The sequence below is a fragment of the Neoarius graeffei genome, chromosome 2 (genome assembly GCF_027579695.1).
Source record: "Neoarius graeffei isolate fNeoGra1 chromosome 2, fNeoGra1.pri, whole genome shotgun sequence".
Taxonomy (NCBI): domain Eukaryota; kingdom Metazoa; phylum Chordata; class Actinopteri; order Siluriformes; family Ariidae; genus Neoarius; species Neoarius graeffei.
This window is the reverse complement of record NC_083570.1, coordinates 111486534-111502558: the sequence shown is the minus strand read 5'-3', so window position 1 is coordinate 111502558 and position 16025 is coordinate 111486534. Positions and strand designations below refer to the sequence as shown.

The window sequence follows — 16025 nt, the reverse complement described above, 5'->3', positions numbered from 1 at the left end:
ACTCGATAGTGTCCCTTCTTACTTCAGTGAAATGCCCAGTCGATAATGTCCCTTCTTACTTCAGTGAAACGTGCACTAGAGAGTGTCCCTTCTTACTTCAGTGAAACATCCACTCGATAGTGTCCCTTCTTACTTCAGTGAAACGTTCACTCGATAGTGTCCCTTCTTACTTCAGTAAAATGTCCACTTGATAGTGTCCCTTCTTACTTCAGTGAAACATCCACTCGATAGTGTCCCTTCTTACTTCAGTGAAACGTTCACTCGATAGTGTCCCTTCTTACTTCAGTAAAATGTCCACTTGATAGTGTCCCTTCTTACTTCAGTGAAACGTCCACTCGATAGTGTCCCTTCTTACTTCAGTGAAATGTCCACTCGATAGTGTCCCTTCTTACTTCAGTGAAACATTCACTCGATAGTGTCCCTTCTTACTTCAGTGAAATGTCCACTCGATAGTGTCCCTTCTTACTTCAGTGAAATGTCCACTCGATAGTGTCCCTTCTTACTTCAGTAAACGTCCACTAGATAGTGTCCCTTGTTACTTCAGTGAAGCATCTACGAGATCATGTCCCTTCTTACTTCAGTGAAATGTCCACTTGATAGTGTCCCTTGTTACTTCAGTGAAATGTCCACTCGATAGTGTCCCTTCTTCAGTGAAACGTCCACTCGATAGTGTCCCTTCTTACTTCAGTGAAATGTCCACTTGATAGTGTCCCTTCTTACTTCAGTGAAATGTCCACTCAATAGTGTCCCATCTTACTTCAGTGAAACGTACACTAGAGAGTGTCCCTTCTTACTTCACTAAAACGTCCACTAGATAGTGTCCCTTCTTACTTCACTAAAACGTCCACTAGATAGTGTCCCTTCTTACTTCAGTGAAGCATCTACGAGATCATGTCCCTTTTTACTTCAGTGAAATGTCCACTCGAGTGTCCCTTCTTACTTCAGTGAAATGTCCACTCGATAGTGTCCCTTCTTACTTCAGTAAAACATCCACTCGATAGTGTCCCTTCTTACTTCAGTGAAACATCCACTCGATAGTGTCCCTTCTTACTTCAGTGAAACGTTCACTCGATAGTGTCCCTTCTTACTTCAGTGAAACGTCCCCTGGATAGTGTCCCTTCTTAGTTCAATGAAATGTCCACTCGATAGTGTCCCTTCTTACATATATTACATTGTATTATACCTTACAGTATATATTACGTTTATTTGATATTAATAAATAAAAAATACTTTATATATTAACCTCCCCCGTAAATAAGTTGAATGAATGTGTGCCAGGATATCGATCAGGATTTGATTATAAAAACATGTTTTATCTAACACAGTTCATCCAGGGAGATCTGAACTCCTCGTGGTTATCAAAGAAAAAAAATTAAAATGTTTTATTTAATCCCAGATTTTGCACATGACGCAGATATACGGTGTAAATCACTGATTATCATATTAGCCTCTTTATTGTGATCTCAGTAATCGAGGGTGGTGTGTGTGTGTGTGTCTTTACTGAGTGTATTATCTCTTCCATGTCCTACAGAAGTGCTGTGAGGAATCAGACGAGGCTGTCCCGCCGTGTACGCGAGGCAGATGAGCGGTGAGAGTGTGTGTGCCAAACCGTCAGAGCGACTGCTTTAACTGAAAGACAGAAAGACAGAAAGACATGGACCTTCATCATACTTACGTACCATATAAGATAAAAATAAACAGTTTTCTGTCTTTCTCACTGCTTTTCATGGTGCAGTGGTGTTCAGTTTAATCCTCAGCGTCATCCAGAGTCTTCGTGTTGCACCTTAAAGACTGCGTGATGAGATTTTAGAGACAAAACTTGGAAAAACATTACGATATTTGAGTATTGTTATGAGAAATAATTATTGTTATTGTCGTTCTTATACTATATCAGTATTTTTTCTTTTCAATTCAGAAATAAACTCTGTGTGTGTGTGTGTGTGTGTGTGTCTTGAACTCTTGAGTTATTTAACTTGAGACACATCAGCAGAGAGAGAGAGAGAGAGAGAGAGGATCGATGATGTAATTGTATATTTGCCTGACCTGTGGAATAAATCTTTATTAAAAAGGGAGTGTGAGGTTGTGTTTGTGTTTGTTGGTATTAACCGTCACTGATCATACTGGAATATCACACTTTGCACTCGAGCATGATGGAAAATTCCAGAGCCAACCAGAAGGGGGCAGTTAGTCCAAACGTACACTATCTAGTGTCTCGTTTTACTCTGAGGAGATGACCCCACGTTCTTTCTGTTCAACACAGCGCAAATATTTACGACCGAGTGTCTTATTTTATTTCAAGACAATGCACACATTATTTCATTTCATGATTAGGCGCACTATCTAATGTTAATATTTAGTGTCTATATTCGTACATTCAAAAGATTGTATGTTGGCTAGTGTCTTATTTAAGACAATTCATTCACACATTATCTCTTTATGATCTAGTGTCAGTATTTTACACTAAAGGAACATGCGCAACACAAACATCTCAACTAGTGAGTGTCTCTTTCTACTTCAAGGAAGTCTCCACTCGATCGTGTCCCCTCTTACTTCAGTAAAACGTCCACTAGAGAGTGTCCCTTCTTATTTTAGTGAAATGTACACTACATAGTGTCCCTTCTTACTTCAGTGAAATGTCCACTACATAGTGTCCCTTCTTACTTTAGTGAAATGTCCACTAGAGATTGTCCCTTCTTATTTCAGTGAAATGTCCACTACATAGTGTCCCTTCTTACTTCAGTGAAATATCTACTAGAGAGTGTCCCTTCTTACTTCAGTGAAATGTCCACTATATAATGTCCCTTCTTACTTTACTGAAATATCCACTGTAGTGTCCCTTCTTACTTCAGTGAAATGTCCACTACAGTGTCCCTTCTTATTTCAGTGAAATATCCACTAGAGAGTGTCCCTTCTTACTTCAGTGAAATGTCCTCGACATAGTGTCCCTTCTTACTTCAGTGAAATGTCCACTATATAATGTCCCTTCTTACTTTAGTGAAATGTCCACTACATAGTGTCCCTTCTTACTTCAGTGAAATATCCACTAGAGAGTGTCCCTTCTTACTTCAGTGAAATGTCCTCGACATAGTGTCCCTTCTTACTTTACTGAAATGGCCTCTACATAGTGTCCCTTCTTACTTCAGTGAAATGTCCACTATATAATATCCCTTCTTACTTTACTGAAATATCCACTGTAGTGTCCCTTCTTACTTCAGTGAAATGTCCACGACAGTGTCCCTTCTTATTTCAGTGAAATATCCACTAGAGAGTGTCCCTTCTTACTTCAGTGAAATGTCCTCGACAGTGTCCCTTCTTACTTTACTGAAATGGCCTCTACATAGTGTCCCTTCTTACTTTACTAAAATGGCCTCTACATAGTGTCCCTTCTTACTTCAGTGAAATGTCCACTATATAATGTCCCTTCTTACTTTAGTGAAATGTCCACTACATAGTGTCCCTTCTTACTTCAGTGAAGTATCCACTAGAGAGTGTCCCTTCTTACTTCAGTGAAATGTCCTCGACATAGTGTCCCTTCTTACTTTACTGAAATGGCCTCTACATAGTGTCCCTTCTTACTTTACTGAAATGGCCTCTACATAGTGTCCCTTCTTACTTCAGTGAAATGTCCACTATATAATGTCCCTTCTTACTTCAGTGAAATGTCCTCGACATAGTGTCCCTTCTTACTTTACTGAAATGTGCACTAGAGAGTGTCCCTTCTTACTTCAGTGAAATGTCCACTACATAGTGTCCCTTTCAGTGAAATGTCCACTACATAGTGTCCCTTCTGTCTTTAAAGATTCCTTTTAAAGAGCTGAACCCTATACTGTATTTAGAGATTGAAGGTTACCATCTAGTGCCTTATAGTAAATAAAATGCTCCAGCTAGGGTCGTGTCTCTTCTTCCTTGGAAGCCCAGAAAAAGGCTCACACTGTCCTACGGGGTCGTGACCTCACTGATAAGCTGTTTGTCTCTGTGTTGTGTCAGTGTTTTTGTAGGAGAGCTTCAGATGATACAAAATGCAGCAGTCTAATGGCAAAGGTTATGTAATTATCTGATAATAGATACAGGAGAGAGATAAACCTGCACTGCTGCAGCTCAGTCACTATCTCAGAGAGAGAGAGAGAGAGAGAGAGAGGTGTAAAAGAAACTTCTACTTATAGCTTAACACACTGAAACCACCCATTGTGAATTTGCAAACCAGAGCATGCTGTGATGCTTTAACCAGCTTTGGTTTGCAAATTCACTGTGCAGTCTGTGCATTCTTTCAGGGTTTGAGTAGAATACACACTCCCTGGCCACCTTAATAGGAACTTGTTGTTGATTCTAATGGCCCTTTTCCACTACCCTTTTTCAGCTCGCTTCAGCTCACTTCAGCCCGACACGGCTCGCGTTTCGACTACCAAAAAACAGCACGACTCGGCTCGCTTCAGCCCTGCTTAGCCCCTAAAACTCGCACCGTTTTGGAGTGGGGCTGAAGCGAGCCGAGTGAGGCTGGGGGCGTGAGCAGACACTCCCCTGTGCACTGATTGGTGAGGAGGAGTGTCCTCACATGCCCACACACGCCCCGCGAGCACGCTGGGATCTGTAAACACCGTAAACCCGGAAGAAGAATAATTACGAATTACGAGAATTTCTGAAGCCTTATGCGCCTCGCCTCATCTATACGCTCTTGCCAGTATCTGTTGGCGTTGTCGGTGACAACAAGCCACAGCACCAAGACCAGCAACACTAACGACTCCATGTCCTCCATGTTTATTGTTTACTATCCGGGTCGTGAGACTACCACTTAAAAGCTCACTGATGTCACTGTTTGCGCAGCCTAACGACATCACGTGACATCCACCCACTTTCGCTAACTCCACCCAATGTGTCCACCCACTTCCAGCCAGCACGGTTCAGCGCAGTTGTAGTCGAAATGCAACTCCAACAGCCCCGCTCAGCTCGACTCAGCACGGCACGGCTCAGCCGCGTTTGTAGTGGAAAAGCGGCATATGATCCCTGTTCTTGGCTGCAGGACTGGAACCCAATGTGTTCTTCTGCTGTTGCATGTTGAGATGCTTTTCTGCTCACCACGGTTGTAAAGAGTGATTATATGAGTTGCTATATCCTTCCCGGCAAAAAAAAAAAGCTTGAACCACCTCAAATCTGTCCATTTTCTGATCTCTGACCTCTCTTATCAACAAGGCGTTTGTTTTGTTTCCACCCACAGAACTGTCGCTCCCTCACCCGATGATGTTGTTTTTTGTTTTTCGCACCATTCTGTGTAAACTCTAGCGACTGTTGTGTGCGAGAATCCCAGGAGATCAGCAGCTTCTGAAATACTCAAACCTTCATGCTCCATCTGGCTCAAACCAACACCCATGCCCAGGGAGGTACAAACAGCAACAAGAGTACAGCTTTTGTTGAGATGGGTTATAAACTAGATTGATGTAGATGAGGTTGAGGAACTGTAAGATCTGAAGTTTTTTTCAGTGCTTTCCACTGTTTCCAGGGGCATGACAGTGGTAGGGTTCATATATACAGGGTTAGTCAAAATTCTGTTAACACTTAAATGGTAGAAACCAATCGGATCTGTAGCGGAAGTTCATCAACGGCGTACTGCTGCACCATCTGTAAGTAGACGTCTGATGTCACTGCTGGGGTGTCAAAAAAGTAGGGCTCAATTACGCCAGCAGTGGTCACGGCGCACCACACATTCAGGAGAAAAATAATCCATTAGTGTTAAAGGACCCATGGCATGGTGGTTTGTTGATGCTTTAAACGGGCTCATGGAGGTTTCCGGATGTTATATCTGCAGCCTTTCTCGAAATGAACCCTCGGCACGTAGATATAGCCTCCTGGGAGAAAGCCCCATTTCAGCGCTTTTCCCAGTGCGTCGTTTTGCTAATGAGAAGCAGGAGGCGGGGAAGGGTAGAGGGTGGGGGCGGGTCTTATCATTAATATTCATGACATGTAAACGTGTTACCTCTGATTGGCTAACAGCACTGTGATGCTACCTCCAGTGGGTCAGAACAAGCGGATGTGGGTGTCTTACTATGGCGAGAGAGAAGGAACAAACCGCGAAGGGAAAAATACCGCGCGCTGACGTCATTAAGGTGCGACACGAGGAAATAAAATAAATTCAACAAATGTTTGGGTTTTTACTGAACAAACAAACAAATAAAATGAACGAGTGACTTAAAAAAAAGAATGTGGGTGTCTTTGTAAAAACTGTTTTGATTGGCTATTATAACAGAGCATGCTGCATGCTTTTTGGTTTTGTAGCGCAGAGTACCTGGCTAACTGCAGGAAGCGGTTAGCTGCACAGCTAATGTAGCCATTGCAAGGCTAACGCACCGATTTTAAAACGCGGCAAAACAACTTAACAGTTATACACTTAGTTGTTCGGTGTTTGTGGCTGATGCGGCAGGGATGCTTGGTACGGACCCAAGCTTCAGTGACAGTTGATGTGCAAAACCTGCCCTGTACTGTCCCAAGTTGTGGAAACATTCCTCAGGAAAATGCTTCCGACAAACATACACCGTCTTAGGTAGACTCGACGGCGTATTATTGAAGTAAATAAAATTAAGCCACTGCGTCTTCAGGGGCTCTCCCGTCGGCAGTAAAAACAGACTCTTTTCGGTGTTGTCACATCCATGTACAGCGCAATTTCCATGTTTCGCTCGCTTAGGTGATGCCATGTTGTTGTGTCCTCTATGGTCTCCTCACTACAACTGGGCGGGCAATTCATACAGTGGGTGGGAATCCAGAGGGGGGGCGTGGGGATCATCTCCCTTGCTGACGTAGTAAAGGGAAGAGCTTATCAACGCGCCGTTTTGACGCGCCATTCTCAAATGTTGGGCATAGTTTGGTTTACACATTATGAAATTTCTAGCCACTGGGGTGACTTAAGAAGGTCAGAGGAACTCATTTTAACGTTAAAAAACCTCAGAAAGTGAAAATTTCATGCCATGGGACCTTTAACATAATTTTGACTCACCCTGTATTTAAAAAAAAAAAAGAAAGAAAGAAAAAAGCCTTCTGGTTTAGGCCACGCCCAAACTGGCATTACAGGTTTAAAAACAAATAAAGATATTTGGAGCAATAAACAGATCGATACAGATATGTACCGTGAATGCATTACAATCAGGCTAATGCAAAATAATAATAATAATAATAATAATAATAATAATACCTTCATACACACACTTTTCTCTGTAATCTAAAAGAATCCTCGAGTCCAGAAAATACAGCGAGCTCTCCTTCTTGAGCCATAAACATCGTGTGAAATCGACCTTATTAAAGGTCAGACACATTAGCTCCTAGAGCTTACGTTTGTTGTGATGTTGTCTTGGTTGCAGTCATTAACAACCCCCAACCCTGATTCTGTGTGTGTGTGTGTGTCTCAGTTTACACAAGTTTATATTCTGTATCATGTTCCATGGAAATTAATCCCACAGGCATCTACCGCTATAACCCACAATCCTCTGGTGCCACCATGGTGTTTTATTTATTTTTTTTATTTGAATTGCTATCAGAAGAACATTTGTTTATAATCCAAGCTGCTCTTTTTAGGATACAAATAAGATTCAAATAAGGCCTCGTCATCATCAAGAGATCTCTTGATGGCTCCTACACTCGAATGTTACATACAGCCCTGAACATCAGCTGACAGAGTAATGTACCAAATGAAGATTTACATGGTACCCTCTGCAGAATTTTTGTACTCTGCAGAGTACAAAATCCGTCTTCCACTATCAGGAGATACAGGTCCTACACTCTCTACCCTGAGGCTTATAAGCTAATATTCCATCCATCCTGAGGTCTACAAGCTGCTTTCCCTACCACTCTGTGGTCTACAAGTTCATACTACTGCCATCCTGAGGTCTGTGAGCTCCTATTCCTTCCATTCTGAGGTGTGAAAGGTGAAATTCCTTCCCTCCGGAAGCAGAGAAGCTACAATTCCTGACATCCTGAGGTCTACAAGATCCTACTCCAGCCATATTGAGGTCTCCAAGATCCTACTTCAGCCATATTGAGGTCTACAAGATCCTACTCCAGCCATATTGAGGTCTACAAGCTCATACTCCTGCCTTCCTGAGGCCTACAAGATCCTACTCCGGCCATATTGAGGTCTACAAGCTCATATTACTGCTATATTGAGGTCTACAAGATCCCACTCCAGCCATATTGAGGTCTACAAGCTCCTACTCCTGCCTTCCTGAGGCCTACAAGATCCTACTCCGGCCATATTGAGGTCTACAAGCTCATACTCCTGCCTTCCTGAGGCCTACAAGATCCTACTCCGGCTATATTGAGGTCTACAAGCTCATACTCCTGCCTTCCTGAGGCCTACAAGATCCTACTCCGGCCATATTGAGGTCTACAAGCTCATACTCCTGCCTTCCTGAGGTCTACAAGATCCTACTCCGGCCATATTGAGGTCTACAAGCTCATATTCCTGCCATATTGAGGTCTACAATCTCCTACTCCAGCCATATTGAGGTCTACAAGCTCCTACTCCTGCCTTTCTGAGGCCTACAATGTCCTACTCCAGCCATATTGAGGTCTACAAGCTCATATTACTGCTATATTGAGGCCTACAAGATCCCACTCCAGCCAAATTGAGGTCTATAAGCTCATACTCCTGACTTTCTGAGGCATACAAGACCCTACTCCAGCCATATTGAGGTCTGCAATCTCATACTCCTGCCTTCCTGAGGCATACAAGATCCTATTTCTGCCATATTAAGGCCTACACAGTCCTTTCCTTTTTTGTGAGGCATACAAGCTCCTACTTCTTCCGTCCTGAAGCACCAAATCTCCTTTTACTGCCATCCTGAGGACTACAAATTCCTACGAAAGCCATATTGAGGTCTACAAGCTCCTACACCTATCAATCTACAAATTCCTAGTTTAGCCATGTTGAGGCCACAAACTGCTATTTTTGTTATCTCAATATACCCCATCCTGAAGTGAATATGCTCCTGTTTCCTCTTTGTTAATATATTCTGACTATAACCAACTCCTTTACTTACAATAAAGCATTGATTCCAGTGATAATTAGTATATACAGTTGTGATCAGAAGTTTACATACACTCATCATTGACAAGAATGTCATGACAATATTGGGCTTTCAATGTTAAGCCTCACTCACAACCCGCCATACAGGTTGCTACGGGCGGTCTACGGTAAAAAAAATTGGCAAAACCGTGCTTGAGACTTGCACGACACTTGCGTGTGTTCAGTGCTGTAGAAGGTCGCAGACTGCCCGTGGAGACTTTTGGTCCTGCACATGCAAATTCTACGGGTCTTGCGACAAATCAAGAACGCATACACTACGTATGGGCTTTTTGTGATGACAGTAAGATGCACGAGTGACGCACGGTCATTGTATGAGTGACGTGCCTCAGAAATACTCCACAAGTGTTCCACACTTGCTATTTGTGCGGCGTGCAAGACAGAAGTACATCTCACTTTCTACCCCTATGTGTGGCGTGCACGCAGCGTACGCAACCTGCACATGACACGAGGGGCAAGACTCTGGGTATATTTACTGGGGAGAAACCAGGGAACCGATCATGTAGCGTGTAGCATTGTAGAAAGGAAGAAGACCACCTCATTTGCTGTTTTTATTTGAGTATATGTTAATTTACCATGCAAACGTCAAATAATAAAACATGAGTATAAGGGAATAACACATTTTATTATATTGTGAAAAATCCCAACTAAATAGCCCAACAGTTTGAGCACTGAAACACACTTTGACTCCGAGCTACTGTACTGCTCCTACTCCTGCTGAGTGGTGGGACGGGGTGTCGGGATGTCCTTGTCCTTATCACTGAGCATGGTACAATGGCCTGACAGTGATGATGGGATTGCAATGTTCTCACTTCTGGGCGTCATTAGCTGAAACATACAACCCCGATTCCAAAAAAGTTGGGACAAAGTACAAATTGTAAATAAAAACGGAATGCAATAATTTACAAATCTCAAAAACTGATATTGTATTCACAATAGAACATAGACAACATATCAAATGTCGAAAGTGAGACATTTTGAAATTTCATGCCAAATATTGGCTCGTTTGAAATTTCGTGACAGCAACACATCTCAAAAAAGTTGGGACAGGGGCAATAAGAGGCTGGAAAAGTTAAAGGTACAAAAAAGGAACAGCTGGAGGACCAAATTGCAACTCATTAGGTCAATTGGCAATAGGTCATTAACATGACTGGGTATAAAAAGAGCATCTTGGAGTGGCAGCGGCTCTCAGAAGTAAAGATGGGAAGAGGATCACCAATCCCCCTAATTCTGTGCCAACAAATAGTGGAGCAATATCAGAAAGGAGTTCGACAGTGTAAAATTGCAAAGAGTTTGAACATATCATCATCTACAGTGCATAATATCATCAAAAGATTCAGAGAATCTGGAAGAATCTCTGTGCATAAGGGTCAAGGCCGGAAAACCATACTGGGTGCCCGTGATCTTCGGGCCCTTAGACGGCACTGCATCACATACAGGCATGCTTCTGTATTGGAAATCACAAAATGGGCTCAGGAATATTTCCAGAGAACATTATCTGTGAACACAATTCACCGTGCCATCCGCCGTTGCCAGCTAAAACTCTATAGTTCAAAGAAGAAGCCGTATCTAAACATGATCCAGAAGCGCAGACGTCTTCTCTGGGCCAAGGCTCATTTAAAATGGACTGTGGCAAAGTGGAAAACTGTTCTGTGGTCAGACGAATCAAAATTTGAAGTTCTTTATGGAAATCAGGGACGCCGTGTCATTCGGACTAAAGAGGAGAAGGACGACCCAAGTTGTTATCAGCGCTCAGTTCAGAAGCCTGCATCTCTGATGGTGTGGGGTTGCATTAGTGCGTGTGGCATGGGCAGCTTACACATCTGGAAAGACACCATCAATGCTGAAAGGTATATCCAGGTTCTAGAGCAACATATGCTCCCATCCAGACGACGTCTCTTTCAGGGAAGACCTTGCATTTTCCAACATGACAATGCCAAACCACATACTGCATCAATTACAGCATCATGGCTGCGTAGAAGAAGGGTCCTGGTACTGAACTGGCCAGCCTGCAGTCCAGATCTTTCACCCATAGAAAACATTTGGCGCATCATAAAACGCAAGATACAACAAAAAAAGACCTAAGACAGTTGAGCAACTAGAATCCTACATTAGACAAGAATGGGTTAACATTCCTATCCCTAAACTTGAGCAACTTGTCTCCTCAGTCCCCAGACGTTTACAGACTGTTGTAAAGAGAAAAGGGGATGTCTCACAGTGGGAAACATGGCCTTGTCCCAACTTTTTTGAGATGTGGTGTTGTCATGAAATTTAAAATCACCTAATTTTTCTCTTTAAATGATACATTTTCTCAGTTTAAACATTTGATATGTCATCTATGTTCTATTCTGAATAAAATATGGAATTTTGAAACTTCCACATCATTGCATTCCATTTTTATTTACAATTTGTACTTTGTCCCAACTTTTTTGGAATCGGGGTTGTACATGAAAATCATAAGTATATAGATACTGAAATGACTGTTTAAAGCATGTGTATTTACCTGTGAAAATCCCTCTGGTGGAGTGCTGTGCCTTCTGCCGGCTTGAAGGCAAACTTTTCCCTGTCCGTGCAGGGCTCACCGGTGCTGCTACCATCATCATCAAATTCTTCCTCCTCTTCCCCTTCTGCTGTTTCAGGCTGGGTTACTTCAATTTTGCTCGCTTCTTCTTGGGTCCCATTTTCTAAACTTTAAACTGAAAATTTTTTTATTTTTCCCACAAAAATATCCAATGTTCTTCAGTCGAAAGACAGATGCCGAATGCTGCAGACATGCTGGTTTTATACCCACTCCTGGCTTGCGCCACATGCAAATTATGAGTGATTATAACGTGCTAATCATATGCTTCACACATGCTTCACAAGTGCAGCCCGAACTCGTAGCACAGGAAACTGGTAAAATACAAGTCACATGCACTCCACACTCACTGAACACGCACTGATCACACACATCAGACATACACTTTTCACGGGCTAACGGCGCAATTTTCCCCACGTCTCGAGGAAGTCAGGCGTGCAACCTGTACTTGACAAGTACTTTGCCCGTACTCCTCCCCCAAACTTTCCCCCGGGTTCACTGCGACCCTGCGGCACGGCTGCGAGCTACCAAACCCTGCGATCCGTGCATGCCCAAAACACTTACGGCAGGTTGTGAGTGAGGCTTTATCTTTGAATTGTTCTTTTTCTGGGGCAGAATAATTGTACAACATACATCTTTAATAGAAAGAAAGTCCCAAGAATTTAGTGCACAAGTTTTAATTTATTTTGCATTTTCTGAAATCATGGTCAGAAATATACAACGGTCAAAAAATATGGGAGGTGTAGCCACTTTGCCAAGGTCTGGAAGAAGACCCAAAATGTCCCCCTCAGCTAAGAGGAAATTGGTCAGGAACAACCCAGGAACCATCAAAGCAAAGGCCTGCCATGAACTAAAAGCTGCTGGAACACCAGTGTCTTGACTGTCTTCAGTCATGTGAGTTTTACCTCACCATGGACTGAGATGCTGCCATCCGAGAAGGAAAAGAGGAAGACCAAACATGAGATTTATGGATGTGGTGAAGGGGGATATGAGGATGGTTAGTGCGACAGAAAAAGATACAGAGGACAGGAGGAGATGGAGGGACATTATCTGCTGGGGTGACCCCAAATGGGAACAGCTGAAAGAAGAAGAAGATGGACTGAGAGGCTGCCATCCAAGATAGAAGACCACGCTCCAAAATTGACATCTTCAAGCTTGAATGAAGTTTGGACAAAGATAAAGTCTTCAAGAGGAGAGTTTTATGCTCATATGAGACAAAGATTGACTTGTTTGGCCAGAATGACCAGATGTATGCTTAGAGGAGTAAATGTGAGGCATTCAACCCCAAGAACACCATACCAACTGTTAAGCATGGTTAAATAAGATGGATGGAGGACTACCTCAGAATTCTTGAGCATAACCTCAAACCATTAGCTAGATAATTGAAACATGGACACAACTGGGTGTTCCAATAGGACAATGACCCCTAAAACATCAATTGTGGAATGGATAAAGAAGGCTAACGTTATGCTTTTGGAATGGCCTTCCCAAAGTCCTGAACCTTCCTCAGCCCTACTGAAAGTCAGATCCATGCCAGGAAGCATACAAATTTAATTGAACGCTACCAATTCTGCCAAGAAGATTGGTCAAATATCCAACCAGAATTCTGCCAGAAGTTTGTTGAGCTTGACCAAAAGTCTCATGTCAAGGTGAAACTTGCTACAGGACACGTCACCAAATGTTAGGTGTGCTGTATATGTTTTGTTGTTGTTGTTGTTGTTTTTCCCCCAGATGTGTAATTTTGACCCTCTGTTGATTTCAGAAAACCCAAAATAAATTAAAACTTGTACACCAAATTCTTGTTTTTTGTCAAAATGTTTGTTCTAGAATCTCATCTCATCTCATTATCTCTAGCCGCTTTATCCTGTTCTACAGGGTTGCAGGCAAGCTGGAGCCTATCCCAGCTGACTACGGGCGAAAGGCGGGGTACACCCTGGACAAGTCGCCAGGTCATCACAGGGCTGACACATAGACACAGACAACCATTCACACTCACATTCACACCTACGCTCAATTTAGAGTCACCAGTTAACCTAACCTGCATGTCTTTGGACTGTGGGGGAAACCGGAGCACCCGGAGGAAACCCACGCAGACACGGGGAGAACATGCAAACTCCGCACAGAAAGGCCCTCGCCAGCCACAGGGCTCGAACCCGGACCTTTTTGCTGTGAGGCGACAGCGCTAACCACTACACCACCGTGCCGCCCTGTTCTAGAATCATTCTTCCAATATTGCCATGATGTTCATGTCTATGATGAGTGTATAGAAACATCTGACTACAACTGTCATTAGTATAGGTTAATCATTAACCTGTGTGGGTTTCCTCCGGGTGCTCCGGTTTCCTCTACAGTCCAAAGACATGCAGGTTAGGTTAATTGGTGGCTCTAAATTGACTGTAGGTGTGAATGTGAGTGTGAATGGTTGTTTGTCTCTATGTGTTAGTTCTGCGATGACCTGGTGACTTGTCCAGGGTGTTACCCGCCTCTCGCCCGTAGTCAGCTGGGATAGGCTTCAGCTCGCCTGCGACCCTGTAGAACAGGATAAAGCGGCTACAGATAATGTATGGATGGACTTCTAACCTAAAATTATCTCTGATAAATTACAAAAGATTCTCAGTACTAGTCAGAAGTGTGCTGAGTCTTGGTTTTGTCCATCTTCTTCTTCTGTTTTAGGTCTTTTAGTGTCTTGACAAAGCCACTGTTGACTTGCTCATTGGGCAACTGGATGTCGAGTCACGGACAATGACTTACATTCTTATTTTCTTATGTAAACACAAAACACATTATAATACTGTATGATCTGGTTAGCCTGCAGATGGCCTGCATTTCCCATGAACTGTGTTGCACTGATGAACACTAAACTGAACTCAGCTGTCCCATCTGGAACAAACACTTTCATACAAATATACTCAACCAAAACTTTAATCAGCTTAGGGAACTGAATGCAAAGTATTTAAATTAATCTCAGACTTTGATCGATTTCCAGATCGTAGGCTAAAGCACATAGGATCAAGGAATCTAAGAAGCATCAGTTAGAGTTTTGACACGTGTCTCGGGGCTTCCAGTGATTTGTTGTCTTGCAGGTGTTAATGTCTTAAAGGAAGTGACTCCAGCCTGGACCAGTTTTTCAGGAGTGTACAGCATGGAATGTTTCAGAGAAATGCTAAACTGCTTGATTAAACCTGGCCTGCTATCTTGTTTGCATAGTGAAGAAGAAGAAGTATCCTTTATTTGTCACATGTGCAGTTTGCATAGTGATCAGTGACAAAAATTGGTTTTACAACAGAAAGGAATATGACAGAATCAAATGACTTCATACGTCAGAATTTTTTTTTTTTTTAAAAGTCACCCAATAGATATTTAAAGCGAAACGGCCTTTCGATTTCATAAAATCGATGAAATTTAGTTCCCTGTGAAATGTGCTCATTGTCATATATGTTTATTTCTGCAATATCTCACAAAATATCAGGCCATTCTGTGGCTGGGAAGTTATTTAATTTGAGGCGATTCCCGAGCAAATAATGTGCATGAAATTGCTCGCTTCGCGCAGTCAAGCAGACAGAGGAAGTCCGCGTGTGTACGCATGCGCAGGTTTACCTTTGACGTGCATTGACAGTTCCATCATTCTTTCGCTAAACGAACAGCTGATCACACCGAGGTGCTCGCTGACCGCCGATATTTATTATTCTGGTCCTGTGTTTCCTTTCCTTCGTATGTAACATAACGTCTTTTCTTCTCGCTTTCTTTCCGTTACTGTAGTCGGTCTTTCACGTTTCACATTTCGCACACTCATGTCCTCCATTTTTCTCTCCTGTTTCAAATTTGTATCCCACAATGCCTTGCATGAACGGGGGAAAGCCCACCATGTGATGTGATGCATGACGTAGTATCTTGTATTGGGTCATGGTGAAGCAGGAAAAAATACCGGAGAATTTAGGACCAAGTGGCTCTAAATTCATTAATTGATTTATTTTAAAAACGAATAAAATTGGAAGTCCGTGATTCGAATTCAGTAGCTTTCAGTCCACTAAAGAAAAATAATTGGGTGTCTGGGAAAATTCTTTTCATGGCCTACAGTTGAAAAACCTGAAAGGCAATATAGCTTTAAATCTATATGTATACATATAGGTATTTCAATCACTACATTTACATGCACAAAATATTCCAGTTTTTGTGCTTATTAACTAATTATCTTTTGACGAGGCACCTGTTAATTGAGACGCATTCCAGCTGACAACCTCATGAAGCTGGTTAAGATGATGCCAGTAGTGTGCAAAGCGTCATCAAGGTAAACGCAGGCTACTTTGAAGAATCTAAAATATCAAACGTATTTTGTTTTTCAACCCTTTTTTGTGTCCGACATAATTCCATATATGTTCCAGA

At 42.5% G+C, this 16025-nt stretch overlaps 1 protein-coding gene across 4 annotated transcripts in view; it reads left to right on the top strand.

The window, feature by feature from the left end:
• map7d1b (MAP7 domain containing 1b) overlaps window positions 1-2072 on the top strand; it is a 139427-nt gene extending 137355 nt beyond the window's left edge. For all 4 annotated transcript variants that reach the window (XM_060915363.1, XM_060915366.1, XM_060915364.1 and 1 more), the window contains one exon: window positions 1532-2072. In XM_060915363.1, the coding sequence (XP_060771346.1) occupies window positions 1532-1542 (11 nt within the window). In that variant the 3' untranslated portion in view covers window positions 1543-2072. The remainder of the gene's footprint in view (window positions 1-1531) is intronic.
• Window positions 2073-16025: the final 13953 nt, after the last annotated feature.